The sequence below is a fragment of the Lonchura striata genome, chromosome 16 (genome assembly GCF_046129695.1).
Source record: "Lonchura striata isolate bLonStr1 chromosome 16, bLonStr1.mat, whole genome shotgun sequence".
Classification (NCBI taxonomy): domain Eukaryota; kingdom Metazoa; phylum Chordata; class Aves; order Passeriformes; family Estrildidae; genus Lonchura; species Lonchura striata.
The window spans coordinates 7,974,687-7,991,396 of NC_134618.1; the positions used below are offsets into that span (position 1 = coordinate 7,974,687).

At 41.9% G+C, this 16,710-nt stretch overlaps 2 protein-coding genes across 6 annotated transcripts in view; one reads left to right on the forward strand and one right to left on the reverse strand.

The window, feature by feature from the left end:
- The first annotated feature begins 7,334 nt into the window (after window positions 1-7,334).
- Window positions 7,335-15,809, forward strand: SNN (stannin). Of its 2 annotated transcripts, none has more exons than XM_021538008.2 (3): window positions 7,335-7,390; window positions 8,200-8,314; window positions 13,136-15,809. In XM_021538008.2, the coding sequence occupies exon 3, from the start codon at window positions 13,207-13,209 to the stop codon at window positions 13,468-13,470; it is 264 nt and encodes an 87-aa protein (XP_021393683.1). In that variant the 5' UTR covers window positions 7,335-7,390; window positions 8,200-8,314; window positions 13,136-13,206; the 3' UTR covers window positions 13,471-15,809. The 2 variants fall into 2 exon arrangements, with proteins under 2 accessions (XP_021393683.1, XP_021393684.1); XM_021538009.2 differs by lacking the exon at window positions 7,335-7,390 and adding an exon at window positions 7,586-7,787.
- The window catches only part of TXNDC11 (thioredoxin domain containing 11), a 35,577-nt gene continuing 27,285 nt past the window's right edge, over window positions 8,419-16,710 (reverse strand). For 3 of the 4 annotated variants that reach the window (XM_031506182.2, XM_077786846.1, XM_021538007.2), the window contains one exon: window positions 15,747-16,466. In XM_031506182.2, coding sequence (XP_031362042.2) covers window positions 15,839-16,466 — 628 coding nt within the window. In that variant the 3' untranslated portion in view covers window positions 15,747-15,838. Of the gene's footprint in view, window positions 9,498-9,761; window positions 9,911-15,746; window positions 16,467-16,710 lie in introns of those variants that run through there. The other variant, XR_013340853.1, reaches the window with a different exon arrangement.

A 16,710-nucleotide genomic window follows, 5' to 3' on the forward strand; every position in this document is an offset into this window, starting at 1 on the left:
GGATCTCTGCAGGAGCAATTCAAGACACCTGCCCTAAAGCCAGGAATGGCTCTGACCACCTGTAGGGCAGACACAGCTACCTACACAATGAAATTTATTGTTTCTTTAATCAAATGGGAGTAACAATAGTGACAATCCATCCACTAACTTTTATTAATTAAATCAAATTTGAATTACAGTCTTTTTTGTTTTAAACAAAAAATTGAGTCCAAATTAGATTTTAAGTCAGACCAACAGCTGAAGCTGTTTCATGTTAGAATTGTACTTTCAATGTAACAGCAAAAACATCACCTTTGTAACAATTTTTTTAACTTTAACATACTTGTTTTTGAGCACATTTACCATAAATTTTAGAAAAACAGGTAGTGGGCTGTCTCTAAAGGACTTCTACAAAAGTCCTTTAGACTATTATGCCTGCTGATCTCATTCAGCAGACATAATATTTTGACAAATACTGGGGGGATTAGAACCTTCCCCATAAGATTAATCCTTACGGCATTTGGAAAGGATTTTTCACTCACTAAAGAATGACATAAGAGCTGTCACTTGCATTCTACCAAGAAGGAATCAAGCTAATATAGGTCAATAAAGAATATAGATATCTTAATTTCAAATATCAGTACAAGTTGTTTATGTCTGTAATAAGAGGAATCTTTTTGCTTTCAAATTTGAAGCAAGGAAATTTCTAAAATTATTGTCTCCTTATTGTTGGCTTGTAGCACTTATGCAGCTTTGACAGATTTCTCAGAATGACTTCTGACTGGTTCCCAGATGAACATTTTAAGTTATTTATTTATACTTACTTAAATAGAAAACTGCAGAAAATTTTATGTTTTATAGTTTTAATAAGTGGAGCAGAGGAAATCAAGCATCCTCAAAATTAAAGGAACCAAGCAAACTCAAGTAACTTAAATTGAAAAATAAGTCCCAAGAAGAAAGATTGTTTGCATTGAGTTACAAATATCACATACACAAAATATTGTGGTCTTTAAATATTTGTCTCAGATTCAGACACAGTATGACTTGTCCACAAGATGGCAGGCACTGTATCCAGGAGGTTCTGACTCAGAAATGTACTTTGTAACATCTGTGGGGCAAAAAGCTTCATGTTAATTATCCTTCTTAATTTCTTCATCCTGATAGGCAAGCACAGAAGAAAATGTAGTGCCTAGAAAACATCTGATGATGACAGCTACTGTAAACTGTTTTGTAGGAACAGCTTTACCACTGCATAAATTCTGCAATAAAGTTTTCTAAACTAGAGCTATTCCAAACAAAAGCACCACAAAGATCACATTTATACTGAACTTTTGACACATACAACTTAACCCACATTTCTCAGGATAAAAAATTATAAAACCAGAAATTTCTAAAAACTGAGTCAACAAAAGAGCCAGGCCACTAGAGAAAAGGCTGTTCTGATCCTTCCACAGTTTGCAGGCACTCATAATTCTGCCCTCCCAGGAGGGACTTGGCACTGCTTAAATAAGGATCATAGCTGGTGAAACAAGGATGTAAAATTTTACTTGCAAACTAGTCAAGCACCAGTCCAGACTTCTTGTGCACTGCTCACCATGCAGAGTTAGTACCTTGAATTCCTTGGTCTTCAAACTCCCCCTTCCCTAAGGATTTGCATTATGTTGTTAGCAGTAGTACTCTCCCAAGATGCACACCCTGAACTTTGTGATCCTTGCTGCTTTGTGGCCTTCTTCAGGAGATGTGATCCTCACATAGTTACCAGTGCATCCTCTACCACTACAAACTTCCAACCACACACATAATGGTTAGCAATGTCATTTTTAAGACAATTTTTATATTTTGGACCCTGCTTCTCTGGACTATCTTCAGGCTATAAAGGTTGCTAAGCTTGTGCTTATCTAATCTTCCATTTTTGCTGTCCTTCAGTTTCCTACTAAGAAATGAGTCAGAGGATGATTGCAGACTGTTTGTCCTAAGACACTGCTTTGCCAAAGGAAAAGCATATTCTGGGCCACACTACTGATGACAGAAAGAAATAAGAGCATGCTAAGTTTATCCAGAGTAGGAAAAGGCTGCTACACACAGGAACATAAAATATGTGGCGTTTTATCCATGGATGAGAGAAGGAATGAAAAGAAAAACTTTTTGCCTCTGCTTCCAGTCTTGCAACTGGGAACAGCTTTGTTGTGTCTCATTGTGGCAAAGTTAAATTGAAGGAAATGCTGAACCACTCTACCAAATGTGCTTACCAAATGTATATCAAGGAATCTAGTTTTCAGCATAACAGAGTTACCTATAGTGCCAAGCAAACACTGTTCCTGTAAAGTGAAGTTTGTTACACTGCCAAATCTTTTAACTAGGAAACCATCCCCTCTCCTGCCTCCTTATAGATTGGGCCTGCAGCCTAATTACAGAGCAACATTTGATTTTGCTAAAACATGTCTGTTGTCAAGGTTAAAATAACATGGTTTAAAATTACTGTTGGGTGCTAAGTAATAACCTGGAAGGATGGGGAACGGACTGCACCCAGATCCACAGAGTGAGCCTGAGATGCTGGCACTCTCACCAGATGTCTTTTCTCAGTAGGCTTCATAATTCTGGCAGAAAGCTTTAGATAAAACTGCTGCACAAAGGAAATGCTTTGTACCTTGTTCATCAGTTCTCAGGTACAAAAACAGCATCTAAAGCATGAGACAAAGATGTTCAACACAGCAAATTCATCTTTTTGCATATTTTGAAGCCGTGGAAGTGAATTAGGAGATAGCTGCAGTTATCTCCTAGTGTTGCAGCAAAATAAAGATTATACTTTTCATTGGAAATATGATGTACAGCACTGGTTTCACCTTTTATCATCAAAGGAGTTACATATAAAACCTGTCTTTTCAGGGCAGAATGCAAGGCATCCAAGCAGAAACACTCTGTCCCAACTTAAGTTCTATGCCAAAAAAGGGCTACAAGCCTTCAGAATCCTAAATTAAATCTTATGCTCAGATGGGTTTTAAACATTCCATTTTTCCTGGCCTGGATTCACAGTCTCTCATCATTAAATAGCACTTACAGCACTAATCAGAATTAGAGAGCGCATCATTCAATTATGCTGTCATATAAAACTATCTTTTGAAGGTTTTCTTTTAAATTGGTATGGTGGGTATTCCTAGGACTAAAGCAGACATGGATTGATTCTACAGTGAGTCTATTCTCACACAAATCTTAAAAGTGCTTTTATACTTGATGAGTCATACCCATAATTACAAACAGCTGAGTACAAAACTCAACAGATGCTTTCTTAAGCAGAAGGCTAAGGAAAGCTGGTAGGGTTCCACAGCACAAGAACATAAGAAAATATTTGGGGGCATGTACAGCATGCTCTGGTAGAGGAAGCAAATCTTGGTTTAGTATTACCCTGAGGTTTTGCAAAACTTCAAAAAAATTAAACTTTGACCTGTACAAACTCTTCATATACTTTCATTTCTCTTCATGCACAGAGCTGGATTAATAATTTCTTGTGCAATTTTTCCCAGGTGAAATAAGAAAATATAAAACCTGCTCAGTTGCTGTAGAGGGTCAGCTTGGTCCCATTTTCTGTGTATGTGCTCTCCAGTGACCTGTAAGTAAAGGAGCAAGATGCTGTTTACACGTCCTCAAATGGAGACAGCAGCAGTTTGTCCTTTTCAACAATCTCCCTACAGACCTGCAAAACTGTTCTGTGTGGTCTCTTTCCCTGATACACTTTCTAGAGTGCACAATGATTACTGAACACATTTTGCACCAAGGAGTGCTACAGAACAGGAAATGGAACAGGTATTATAGGTGTAATATGCATCTGCTGCATATTTGCTGTCTTTCCAAGTGGAAATAGAGGGAGCACATATTTTACTGGCCACCATTTCAGAAGTAATACAACATATGCCCCTAATTAAAGGAATAAATGTTAACAGTAATTGTTCAAACTTTAAGCATAATGAGTATACAAAGAATATACTTAGAGGGCACAGGATATATACAGAAAGAAACTCCAAAAATAAATACTTTTAAAATAGCCCATTAGGAGACAATGAGTGTGTGAATTTGCAAACAACGGAAACAATTTATTTCCAAAAAAAAAAAAAAAACAAAAAAAAAACAAACCCACAGGCATATCATAATCTAGTCATTTATTTCTCTGACAGTGGTATAGTCCCTCAAAAGAAACAAAAGAATCTCTATAATTAGTAACACTTAAAATCAACACTGCTGGAAACTATGCTTGGGTCAGAGTAGCTCCAGCAGAGAGCCAAATGACTGTCATGACTGTCATTGTGACAACCACAAGTGACCCCAGAATTCTTCTGTGGATAATTCCCAGTGAAATCTATAAGCACATGTAATGGTTTAAACTCTTGAGTGCTTGTGATATGAAAACATCAAAGCAGAAGTCTGTGCTTTAAATTACAGTATAAATTTGGAAAATTGTCAAATCTCTTTATGTAAGTTATGTATATTGAGGAAGAATTCATACTGATAAACTTGTTATTCTTCTCCAAGGAAGAGAAAAATATCTCCTGTAGTAGCATGTTGCATGTTTACAGCTGTACATTATTTGTGCACAGCTGAGCAACAGTAAATAAATGAGAGAAAACTCACATTTTTTCATCCTTAGCACAGCTAAAAACCATATTACTCAATGGCTTTAACTGAGTATGCTTCAGCAGCTCCTGGTGAAGAATACAGTGGGTTCTTTGCTCCCCATGTATGGATCTGAGATCATTACACCCTTGCCCCTGCTAAAAGCCTTAAGCATTAACTGGGGATAGGTGAAGGAGGGAAAGTAAGAGGGGCTTTTAAAGCAATTTTGAAAGATTAAAAGCACTGTACTTTCTCTACAACAGACTGGAAATTTCCCATCCAAGCCTGCACAGAGCAAGCAGCACATTTACAAAGATAAGAAAATTATGTGAATGAACCTGCTTTGTTCTTTGTGCCATTTACTAAATACAAAATACAAAATGACTATTAAAACTTTCTCAAAGGCAAAAAGTTTTGAAATTATACCAAAGTGATTGTTAGTCTTCTTCTCTTAAGGCTGTGCTATTATTTGATGGCTTTTACAAGTCAGCTTTGTCATAATTGCATTCGTGATTTTTGTACAAAAGGGCATGACCCTTCTCACTGAAATGGATTGGGACTATTATAGACAGTGGAGACTCCATCCATGGTTACATAAGTAAAACAGGCATCTCTGGGGAGATTTAAGTATCAAAATGAGATTAAGATATCTTATTACATTACTGGTCCAAAGGCTACCTCTGCATCTGCTCACCTCACAGGTTAAAGCCATGGCCAGTACTACTTTGCCAGACTATTCAGACCATTAGCTACCGACAATGAAAGTAAACAGTGTCTGTGCTTACTCTTACACTTCTTTCAAAAAGGATTATGAGCTTTTGAGGTTTAGTAGTGTTTTATCATCTTTTCTATGGTAGTTGATGCATAAAGACAGTAGAAACTGATGCTGCACTACACTTATTAGATCCAAAGCTTAAACTGTTAGTCTTTCCATTAAACAGTGATTTCTATAAAAATCTTCTTAACTGGCTGTGGTATCTCAGATATTCTATGCCATCATAAATTTTTTACTAAAGAAAATACAAGATGGTGTGCTTGGGGCAGTATGTACCATGAAACAGCTGCTCTGCTGATGCTGCAAACTGGCTAGATAGGATTTGAGAGCAGTCCAGAGTTACCTGCCATCTTAGGAAGGTCTCCTGACACACCAACATATGTGAAGGGGGCTGCACAGCTCCCAGGCAAAAGATGACTTGTGTCTGGATGGCCTAGAGAGCAAGTAGAGGAGGTGACACATCCATGGGGGTACTGGGGCATATTTAGCTTCCCACTGAATGAGAATGGAAAGAGACCATGCACCTTGTTTCATGCTTATGGTGGACACTGCATTTAAGGAAGGAAAATTTAGTTTTACTCCATGGAGAATTTTGCAGTTGTGCTGGTTTTGGTTAGAATAGAGTGAATTTTCTTCTTTCTAGAGTAGCTAGTGTAGGGCTATGTTTTGGATCTTCCTTGAAAGCAGGATTGATAATTAAAAGTGAATAATAAAATGAAGTCATCTGATTCTTTCCCCCATCATGCTAATGGAAAGCTTGTTTGCTGACTGGGGTTAAACCACAATATAAACTGTGTTGTAAAACAGGTTTTTCTTTAAGTCATGGTGACTTCCAAACTTGATCTTCAGTCACAGTCTATTCCCTCTAAACTCATTCTGCCAGACGTCAGATGAATCTCAAATAAGTTGGGATCCGTGTTACCAGTAACTATACCACATCAGAGTCACAATATTCTTTTTTACTCCAGAAACAACCAAATTCAGACGAAGGGTGACAAGTCCCTGTATTGGGCAATTTCCTAACTGCGGCACCATGGCATGAATTACCAAATATAATTACCAAATTCAGGGAGGCCGGCGCTGTCTGCGCGGGGCCAGGGAAGGAGAGCCGGGCCCGGCGGGGCGCCAGCGCCACCAACACCGCGGCGGCTCCGGCGCGGCCCCCGCTCACGGCGGCCGTCCTGCTGCTCCCCCGTGGAGCGAGGGCGCCTCTTGCGGCGTCACGGAGGTGTCTGAGGGCTTTTACCCCGGCGGGGATGGCGAGGAGAGCGCTGGGGCTGGCTCAGCGACGTCCGACACCCTCAGTCCCTGGCGGGGGCAGCCGTGCCCTCACGCTCAAGGTGCTGAGCGCTGAGGCGGCGAGAGGAGCGCGGCCCTTGAGGGGAGCCTTTCAGCCTCCCGCGGGCCGCCGGCGCCGAGACCCGCCAAACAACGTCTGGAACCATTCCTGTGGAAAGTGGTTGAGGGAGCTGGGTTTGTTCAGTCCCGACCACGCTCCGGGTGGACCTCACCGCTTTCCAAAACTGCCTGAAAGGAGGTTGTAGTGGGCTGGGGGCCGGCCTCTTCTGCCGTGCCCACAGAGGGGACCAGAGGAAATGGCTTTAAGCTGAGACGGCGGCTGTTGGGGTAGTCAGGCAATGGAATAGGTTGCCCAGAGCGGTGGTGGCGGCACTGTCCCTGCTGTTGTTTTAGAGGAAGAGGCGTCTGGATGTGGCGCTGGCTGATGTGGTTTAGAGATTTAGAGGTGATTATGATGGTGCTGGGTTGACGGTTCGACTGGGCGGTATTAAAGATCTCTTCCAACCCCGACGAGTGCACGATTCCATGCCTCCGATTCTCCGAGGCGATGATTGCCTCCTGCGGCTCCACGCTCACCCGCCGCGGCTGCCGCGGGCAGGGAGGGAAGGGCCGCGGGGCCCCGCCCTCAGCTGCTGCTGCCCGGGCGCCCATTGGCGCCGCGCGGCGCCGCCCGGTCCCGCTGTACGGCGGAGGCGCGGCCGGGGACGGAGCGCCGCGACCGCGGGGACGCTGGTGGGTGCGCTGGGGTGTTGCGGGATGGCGATCGCGGGCGAGCCACCCGGGGGAGGCGCGGCTCGGTTCCTTGCGGGCGGGCTCACCGTGCTGTGAGCCGGGGCGGGGGTCGGTGAGGCGGGCAGGGACCGTCTGAGTTCCCCAGCGCTGGGCCGGGGCCGCCCCTTCTCGCTCTTTGTGTCCGCGTCTGGTCCTGCCGGCTCCGAGCGGTGCCGAGCGCCCCGCAGGCCTCGCGGGGCCCCGCGGGTGACTCGGGGCTCCCCCGGGCCGCGCCGCCTCGCCCCGGGCTTGGCCCCGTCTCCCGGCGCTTTGCAGCCGTGCTGCAGTCACAAGGTGATGCCTCATGGATCGTCGGCGGCTCCTCTCGGCTGGAGAGGCTCGCCCAGTGCGGAGTTGGGTACGTGCTGCAGGGTTGTGTCCAAACCGACCTTTACGATGACAATCCGGGAGTTTTCGGTAACGCAAGTTGTTCAGAATGAGTCTTGTTCCTTCCTCTGAGTATCTATCTGCAGTGTTCTGTGGCATCTCGTGCTCTTCCTTTTCCTGACTCAAGTGTAGGTGTAGACATTACACTTGTCAGTAGATACTGCTTTTGAATGAACCTAAAGAACTTGAAACCACTTGTGAGACTGTTACCTTGATTAGCAGGTAGGTGAAACAGTAAGGGATCTTTCCCTGCTAGCTTGTGCCAGACTGGCACAATTTAACTACTGGCTAGTAGTTAAACATGATTATGTCACTGGAAAGCCAAACGTGAAAGGCACTCAGGATGCAGAAGAGCTAGAGACCAGTGTGATCCCTCTCCACAGGGGAAGAGTGAGAAGACTTGCCAGACAAGATCCAAAACCAGTGCGACTTTCACCTTTGTAATAAGGTGACTCAAAGTCTGCGTAGAGGACTCCTAGCCAGAGCTGCTTGGTGCAGGTACGTGACTGACTCCTGGCATACTTGCTGTCTGAAGATTTGAGCTGTGTTTTAAAATGGTTTGACTCTCAGAAACATCGGGTGCTGTGTAGCTGCTGTTAGACAAAGCCATTAAAAAACCCCAAAATGACACATTTGGAAAGCTACCTTGAATCTAAATAAAGAAAAAAATAACTTGGTTTTATCAGCAAACTTAATATTGGCATCTCAGTAATTTTTCCAATATATCAAGAATTAAGCTATGCCAGGGGGTATATACAACATAGTACTTCTGGTAATGGAATGTCAGAAGTGACTCTTATCATGTCAGGACAGACTTTTCATTAGAGCACCACGTGGATGTGACACTGACAGATAAAAATCTGGAGTCTGATGGATATTTTGCCAGCCATGCAATTACCTCTGAAGTCAGCATGGTCTTAACACTGTAGGCCTGTTTTCAGTTCTGCATTAACTGGCTGACTTGCCTGACAGCAGTTACAGCATAAACCTCCTCCACTTGCTATGCTGCTGAAAAAGTCTGTCTGCTCTTAGAACTGTTGTCATGTCTGGAAAACATCTTGGGCTGCTACTCTCTCATCTCTCCATCTTGCTGTCTTCTGTAAACTACCAACTTCTGTGTGGTTTAGCTTGGTGCAACGTTTAAAAGTGAGTCTTGATTAAGGTACCACTACACCTCATGTGGGAACTAACTCCTGTTCCAGCCAATGCTATTAGGTATCAGCTTTTGTTCTGGAGTGTCTAACAATTGCCTGAATGCTAAGTTCTTGGAATACTGTCCACAGCTAATTAGCCACAGAAAAGCCCTCTTCTGTTCCTCATCAAAACTATAATAAGGGTTGGGAAAAGATGATTTGCATTGAAGCATTCTACTAAACAGCTCCCTGCTTCTAAAATAGCCTCTGGCCAAGCTCCAGCTTGTGCAAGGTAACTTGGCATTATCACAAGGAGGTGGTATTAACTGGAGTTAATGAAGAATAAGTGATGCTATTTTTTTATGTACAAGTGGAGAAGCCTGAGCACTCCTGTGTTGCTTTCTATGGGTAGTGTGGACCCTATACACACTTTGTGTGCCAGTGTAAATGTACAGCACTGATCTTCCCAGTGGGTTCTCCCCTTGACTTCCATTGGCAAGAAGGGTGTTACGGTGTCGAGTATGCAGCATTCATCAAAAGGGATTTTACTAGAGAAACAGGAGAAAGCATTATTCACAATTAGAAGCATGTTGATTTAAAAGCTGTTGTTGGAGGCTTTTTATGTAAACAGTTCTTACTGATTTAAAAAAAAAAAATTAAGCTGAAGGTCACCCTGATAATTTTATTCTCATTTCTTTACTATGCCCCATTTAACTAACTTTAGGTGGAATACTATAATACAGTAGCTTCACACCCCCCCCCCCCAAAAAAAAAAAAAAAAAAAAAAAAGCTGAAAGACTTAATACTTGTACCTTGAACATAACTGCTTGGTGAGGACTTCAGTATATCTGGGTGAACCATAGTAAACTTGCTTTTGAAGCCTCTCCCTATAGTTTTGGCTTGAATGGTAGCAGTGAACATGCCTGTAGGCATTAAAGTAGTGAACTTAGCAGGGTAATGCCTGTAATAATGAAAAACTTGGTTTAGGAACTAATTTCAGTCTTGTACTGCATTTGTCCCATAGTAGCCTTTGGCAGTTCAGACTGCCTTTCTGTTTGTCCCTTAGTTACAACTTCTGAAATGGATAATAAAACTTCACAAGTGAATTTCTGAGTAGAAGCTGGTATTAGGCAAAAAAGAAAAGCAAGTTAATTATGGAAAAATGGTTTCTAGCTGATGTTTTCACTGCTTGATTGAACTAATTGAAGAACAAAATAGAATAACTAAAATTGGCTATTTGCAGTTCAGTCATCTGAGTAATCTTGCTAATGAGTTAATATGCTTAGATGCTTGATATGATAGCAAGTGTGGTGGGAAGGGACATGGCTCTACCAGTGCCACCAAATATATGGATGGTGCTGGCAACCTCTTTGAAGATGAGGAATTTACAGCCTCTGATATCTTCCAGTAGAAGTGATGAATGAAGGCAGTGCTGTTCCTGGTATGCTCACAGGGGCTCAGGTAGGCTTTAAGGGGAAAGTAGGCCTGAACAATTTGTGGATTCCAATCAGTTCCTGGTGGAAAGAATACCAAGTTTGGAGCTGTGTGTCCAGAAAACAACACAATCCCAAGGCTCCTCCAGAAGTTCTTACTAATATAGTTACAACATGCAAATATACTGTGCTAAGGGTAGACAAGAACTAACACTGCAGAAGAGCTTTAGCTCTAGCTGTACAGTGACTTAAAGCCAGAAAAACAGCAGTATGAGCTAGCAACACTATAGCTTCCAAACTATCTACAGCTACTGTTGTACACTATTAACTAGTTGTTTATGCCATCTGTACAGATGCTTAATACCTGACTTCATATAGGGTGCTGTCTCTCAAGTCCCTGAGTGGGAAGAGAATATGCCTGAAGGAGGGATACCTACACTTTATCATTGAAAGGTGAAGTTCTTTGAATTCTAAGTCAAATAGAAAACATTTAGAATTTTAAAAGTAATCTATGGAGTTGGCCAAGAAAGACCTCTAAGAGGAATCTGTAAGCTGCTGTGTTTGACTCAAAATTGTCTAGTCATAAATTAGTCCTGTGCATCCTAAAACAAGATCGCCAGAAAATTCTGGCAATAAAGAGGCTGGTGATGTGAACAGTTTCATACTTACATAATTGATGCTGTCTACTCAAAGACTGGCAGAGGGATAGCATCTGCAATAGTTTCCACTGTGGAAACCTATTCTCTAGGTGACAGTAAGTGCTTAATACAAGGCTATGTGCTAACACAAACTGCTGTAGAGGAACAGTAGGCTGACACAATAGTGCAGCCTCCAGAAGAAGCTGCAGTGTGACTACAGTGTCTGCATGTGAAGCAAGGTAAACTATCTTTTATGCTGATGCTGCACTGTTTTGGCTGGATCAAACAGTGCTGCTCTTCAGACATGCCCTGAGGAAAATGAACTACATGAAAGTCGCTCTTAATCACCCTCAGCTGATCCCCCTGTGTTGAATAAGCATTGCAGAACTAAGGTGATCGTGATAAATCATACACTTCTCTGGCTGCAGTGGGCACACAGCCCTGCTGAGGGTGTGTGGTGTGGTCAGGTTTGGTTTTACTACTTAGGCAAAACTGGGTCTGCAGAACTTGGCTGGCTGTATCAGATACCCTACAAACTGTCGATTGTAGTTTACAGGGCTGGAAATGTAACCACAGTGTCTGCAAGTTATGTGACACTGGATTCTAATGACATGTGCTAAACTCTGCGGTCCTTGCTGAAATGGTGATACACATGGGTCTGTTATTCCATGACACATTCAGGAACAAACTTATTCTCTGGCTTGAGCTGTCTTGGTAAGGATCCTGCACTGTAATTGCCTGGACTCATGTTGAAATGAAGGTGAGACACTTGATGCAGTTGAGTGACACTCACTGTAACCCAGTGGTCCTGGGTCAGGGTGGGTTAAGAGTGACTTCTTCTGAGGGGTTTTTGTATGAAGATGCTGTACTTGCAGCTGAGACCGCAGCAGTGATGGTGACAAGGGGCTTTTCCTGGGCAGGTGTATGTAACTCTCAACAGACTGGCAGCCAGAAGATACTCCTGTTAGCCCACTGTCAGCCAGTGGGTACAAGTCCAGAGAAAGGCACATGTGCACTTAGAGCTGGCCTTACAACCTCTAAGGACTGACCTTTTGTACCTGAAATGGCAGCACTGAGCCCTAACCTGATTTTTACAGTAGTACAGAGGTAGGAGATGTTCATGGGTAGGACTGGCTCTGGTCTCTACTATATAGTAGTCTTGCACGAGTTTGTGTTTTGTTGAAGAGCTAGTGTAGTAGGAAAGAAGCAAGTCATTCATTCATTACCTTTTAGGTCCTAAAAGTTGAAGGAAGGAAAGTGAAGCTATCACCTTTGTAAACAGTAACTTTGAAACTAAAGACAAGGCTCACAGGACTTTTTAAAATAGGGTTGTGAATTTGGAAGAAGTAGGAAAAGACATTACTTGTATTTTTTTCCTGCAAACTAAGGAAGTCTTGGAGCTCCTCCAGTTTTCTGCTGCTGCCCCTCTTCCATCTGCAGTCCTAACAGACTATGCTTCTCTTACCTTTTTAAAGCCACTAAGAGGAGGAGAAGCTTCCATTGTGCTTTGTTAGTCTTAAATACAGCTCTACCTGCTTTTCATAAAAATAGAAACAGATGTTTAATGTGCTCAATGAAAAATTAATTACCATGTATTCAGCCCTTGTAAGCAGACCAGTGTTATGGACAGACTTATAGTAAGGCATCAGCACTGCAATTACCTTCACAATTAGGTTACCAATCCTGGAATTGTTAGTATATAAGAAGGATGATTGTAAATTAGATTTTTAAAAAGGCCAGACACCCAAATGTACTGTTTCTGTAGGATTCCTTGAGGAAAACTAAAGGTAGCTGAATTGCTACCATGTCATGGATTTGAGATTTCACTTGTGATACAGCATTTGTATGAACAATCTTAAATCTCCCTGTGCTAAACTATAATTCCATAGAGCTTTCAGTCTTGTCTTGCACCTCCTAGTGAAAATTACCTCTTAGTAGGCTCCTATCTCAAGCATCTCAGGAGCCAAAAATGGTTCTGTGATTCTAAGACTGAGCAGCATAAAGCACTGGAGTACAAGAGGATCACATGCCCTTGTGGACAATACCAGCCATGCATATAATCTTGCTGAGTTCAGTAAATCTGCACAAATTCATTATTTATTTTTAACCCTGCAGGAGTTTGACGATGCATCAAGACTAATAGTGAGAACAGAAAAATCTCCTGAAGAAGAGGACAGCTATTTGCCATGTCTATCACAGATCACAGCCCCACCACTGGAGTGGTGACTGTCATCGTTATCCTGATTGCTATTGCAGCTCTGGGAGCCCTGATTCTGGGCTGCTGGTGCTACCTGCGGCTGCAGAAGCTCAGCCAGTGTGAGGATGAGGAAAGTATTGTGGGTGAGGGAGAAACCAAAGAGCCCTTTCTGCTGGTGCAGTACTCTGCTAAAGGACCCTGCGTGGAGAGGAAAGCAAAGCTAACTCCAAATGGCCCAGAAGTACACAGCTAACTCAGAGTGACATGTGTGGATAGGCTATACTCATGATGTGTAACCAGCAGAAGCATCTCAATACTGTGAAGAACCTGGTCATGTGCAAACTACTCATCAGAAAACACCTTGATGAGAATTAGATAAGCTTTGTTTGCAACTGCATGCACTGAGAAGTTGCATTTTGCATCAACTGTGTATCCTAATTCCTCTATGGCAGGAGCTGACTCACCTAGTGTAATGTCCATTGCCGGCAATGGGCACAGGTATATACTAGTGTGAAGAGACTACTACTGTTTTTTGTTACTTGAATGTTGAGCTGAGCCTATTTTGATGGAGCTACTACTGTAATGTGAACTACTTTACAACTGTGAACTGTAAATAGGCTGCCAGAAACTTCTTGCTTTGTGTTCTGTAGCATATGAAAATGTGATGTGTATATAATATACAGGGACTTCTGAACCACTACCATGGATGGGACTCCAGACCTTCAAAACCATATCTGCAGTTAAAGCTTGCTTCTGCTACTAGATTGAGTGTGCAGCCATTAAGTCAGAACTCCTCCTTTGAAGAGTTTATTGCACTGATGCAGAGTACTTCATTTGAAAAGAAGGGATAAGCCTTCACTAATATGCTGATGGAGGAAACAAAGGAGCAAGAAAGGAAAAGTTCCTTTAGCTGCAGCTATGTTGGTTAAGCTTTTGGCAGCTAGAACTGAGTTCTCTATGTAGCCACTGCAAGGAAACTGCTATTTTGATGGGTTCCAACCTGGGAACTTATGATGGATACTAAACCCTCAGGGAATGTCCAGATGGTTTCCAGGTGTTTGAAATGGCAGTAGAGCAGGCCTCTGTCTTCCGTAGGTCTGTGTGCTGAAACTGCGTAAGTGGTTACTTAGCAAAACTGGCTTAAGTGCAACTAGTATGAATTCTTCCTAGAACCCTGGTTTGTGTACTTAGGGTGTATGTTAACAGCCTGTTACAAAAAGGCATTTTGTAATACATACAGCCAGACAACTCTAGAATTCAGTTAATGTATCTTGTATATAACTTTTGATGGAACTGTACTACAACAGAAGTTTCAGCCTTTTCTACTGTTGATAGGGGCAATGGTTATTGCTGGTCAGTTTGTAGAAGTTCTTAGGTAGCAATGGCCAAGTCCTTCCAGATAACATGTATTTCCTACTCCGTCCTGGAGTTCAGCTATAGGAACTGTAGAAAGGTGTTAAATGGGAAGCTCTGGACTGCAAAGAATTGGGGGTAGGAGGAGGAAAAACACTGAGCAGCCAATGGCAGCTTCTGTATTCTAAAATTCTTTGTGTAGGCACACATGCTTAGAGGTCACTGGCCAGTTTTCTATTACTTTATAAATGGCCTCCTTTGCATACTGATGTTTTTAAACACTTAATTGCCTAGCCTTAATTCAGCTCCAGAGGAAGCATTAGACTTGCTTCTTGTACATATGGAATAACTTAAGGCCTAGCAAGCTTGCTTGAGAATTTTAACTATATGCAAGACAAGAATGGCCTAGACAAAAAGTTCTACACCAAGATGTTGAATTGCTTTCTTAGTATTACATTTGCCTTTTTAAAATTGAAAGCTGTAATTTGAAGCAAAAAATGCTGTCAGTAGTAAAAAGCACCTGCTGTTGCCTCTTGAGTACAACATAGGGGTACAGCTGATAATGTTCTTACCCTGACACATGCTTTTTAAAATATTGCTCTCAAGAGACTTGCATGTATAGTCAGACCTGTACACTTAAATAGCTGTATTTGAGACCTCTTAAAAGCAAAGAAAAAAAAGGATTAATTCAGTAAGATTTCCCCCAGTTTTCAGCAGAGAAGAGTTCACACATGCCTCTTCTGGTTTCCAAGGTCAGAATACCAGTATACAAAAGTGATACAAAGTGCTGAAGTTCGAGAACAGAACAGCTGTAGCAAGATGACTTTGTCCATTCAAGTTTACTGATTACACAGATGAAGTATGTATTTTAATTCAGCAGAGAGAATGCAGTGTAAAGGGCAAATATCAGAAATTATGGAAAAGTATAAATCAAAGGTCTGATTTCCCTTCTAGCAGCTGTAAGAGAAAGCCAGTGAAAACAACTGGTCCTTAGTCAGAGGTGCTGCACACTGCTGCCCCTACAAACCAGTATCTTTCATTTAAAAGGATAGGTGTTTGTAAGTTAGTGCAATAGTAAAGTGCAGAAAGTGTTTTCCATTCTCCTCTTAAGATGGGGGTATCTAATAAGTTGTTCAAGTATACAAAAATATTCAATTTGATTTTTCTTTTTCTAGATCATGTGGGGAAAGTCTTTATTTACAATGAATGTCAATAAAATTTGCATAAATGCCTACCCAATACTGCATCACTTGACTTTGTGTGTGCAATTATTCTGTCCTATTTCCACTACTGTGCTCTGTCTCTATGGTATCAATATTATCAATCCTTTTTTCCTCTAAAGGAGCAGTAGCTGTTGAAAGTGATATGTCATTATCTTCAGAAAGTGTTTCCTCAGATTGAAGGGGTTCTTCAATTTCATCTTTGCTCTGTAGCTTTCCTCCTCTTGATGCCACCAGAATTCTCAGTAAAGCATTTTCTTTAAGGAGGTTTTCTGATGCATCAGCTAATTCTTGAAGCTTTTCAGCCATTTCTAACAATTCTTGATTCTTCTGGTCATGTGTAGCCTGTAACTGCTCACTGTGGAGCTGCAGTGTCTTGTGCTGCTTTTCCAGTGTGTGTTTTTGCTGCTGTAGTCTCTGTTCCTCTCTCCTGGCTTCAGAAAGCTGTGCTTCAAGCTGGTCATGGGCATGATGAAGGGCACTGATTTCTGATCTTAACTTCTGAATTTCTCTCTCTAAGTGTGAGATGTGTCCTTGCTGTAGAACTGACTCTTTATATAGGCATTCTTTGGTACAGGGCTCTGACGAAGAAAGACTTGAGTGATGTAAAATAAATTTCAGGAGATTAGGAAGGTTAACTGAAAAGTCTTCAGGGAACTTCACACTTTGCTCCTTCCTAGAAGGACATAACAAGTTAATAGTAAAGTACTCTGGAAGGTCAAGCATAATTTTACCTAAGCACCTGCTGTTTAACTCCAACTTGATACCTTATTTTTTATCAAGTACAGTTAGTATCAGCAGCTAAGAGAAACCTAAACTCATGTAATAGAGATAGATTACACAGATTTTCTTTTGATGTTCACTTTTCCGTGTTCCAATCTGGGTGCTCTAAGCATCTCTGCATGGGACTGGTATTTGAA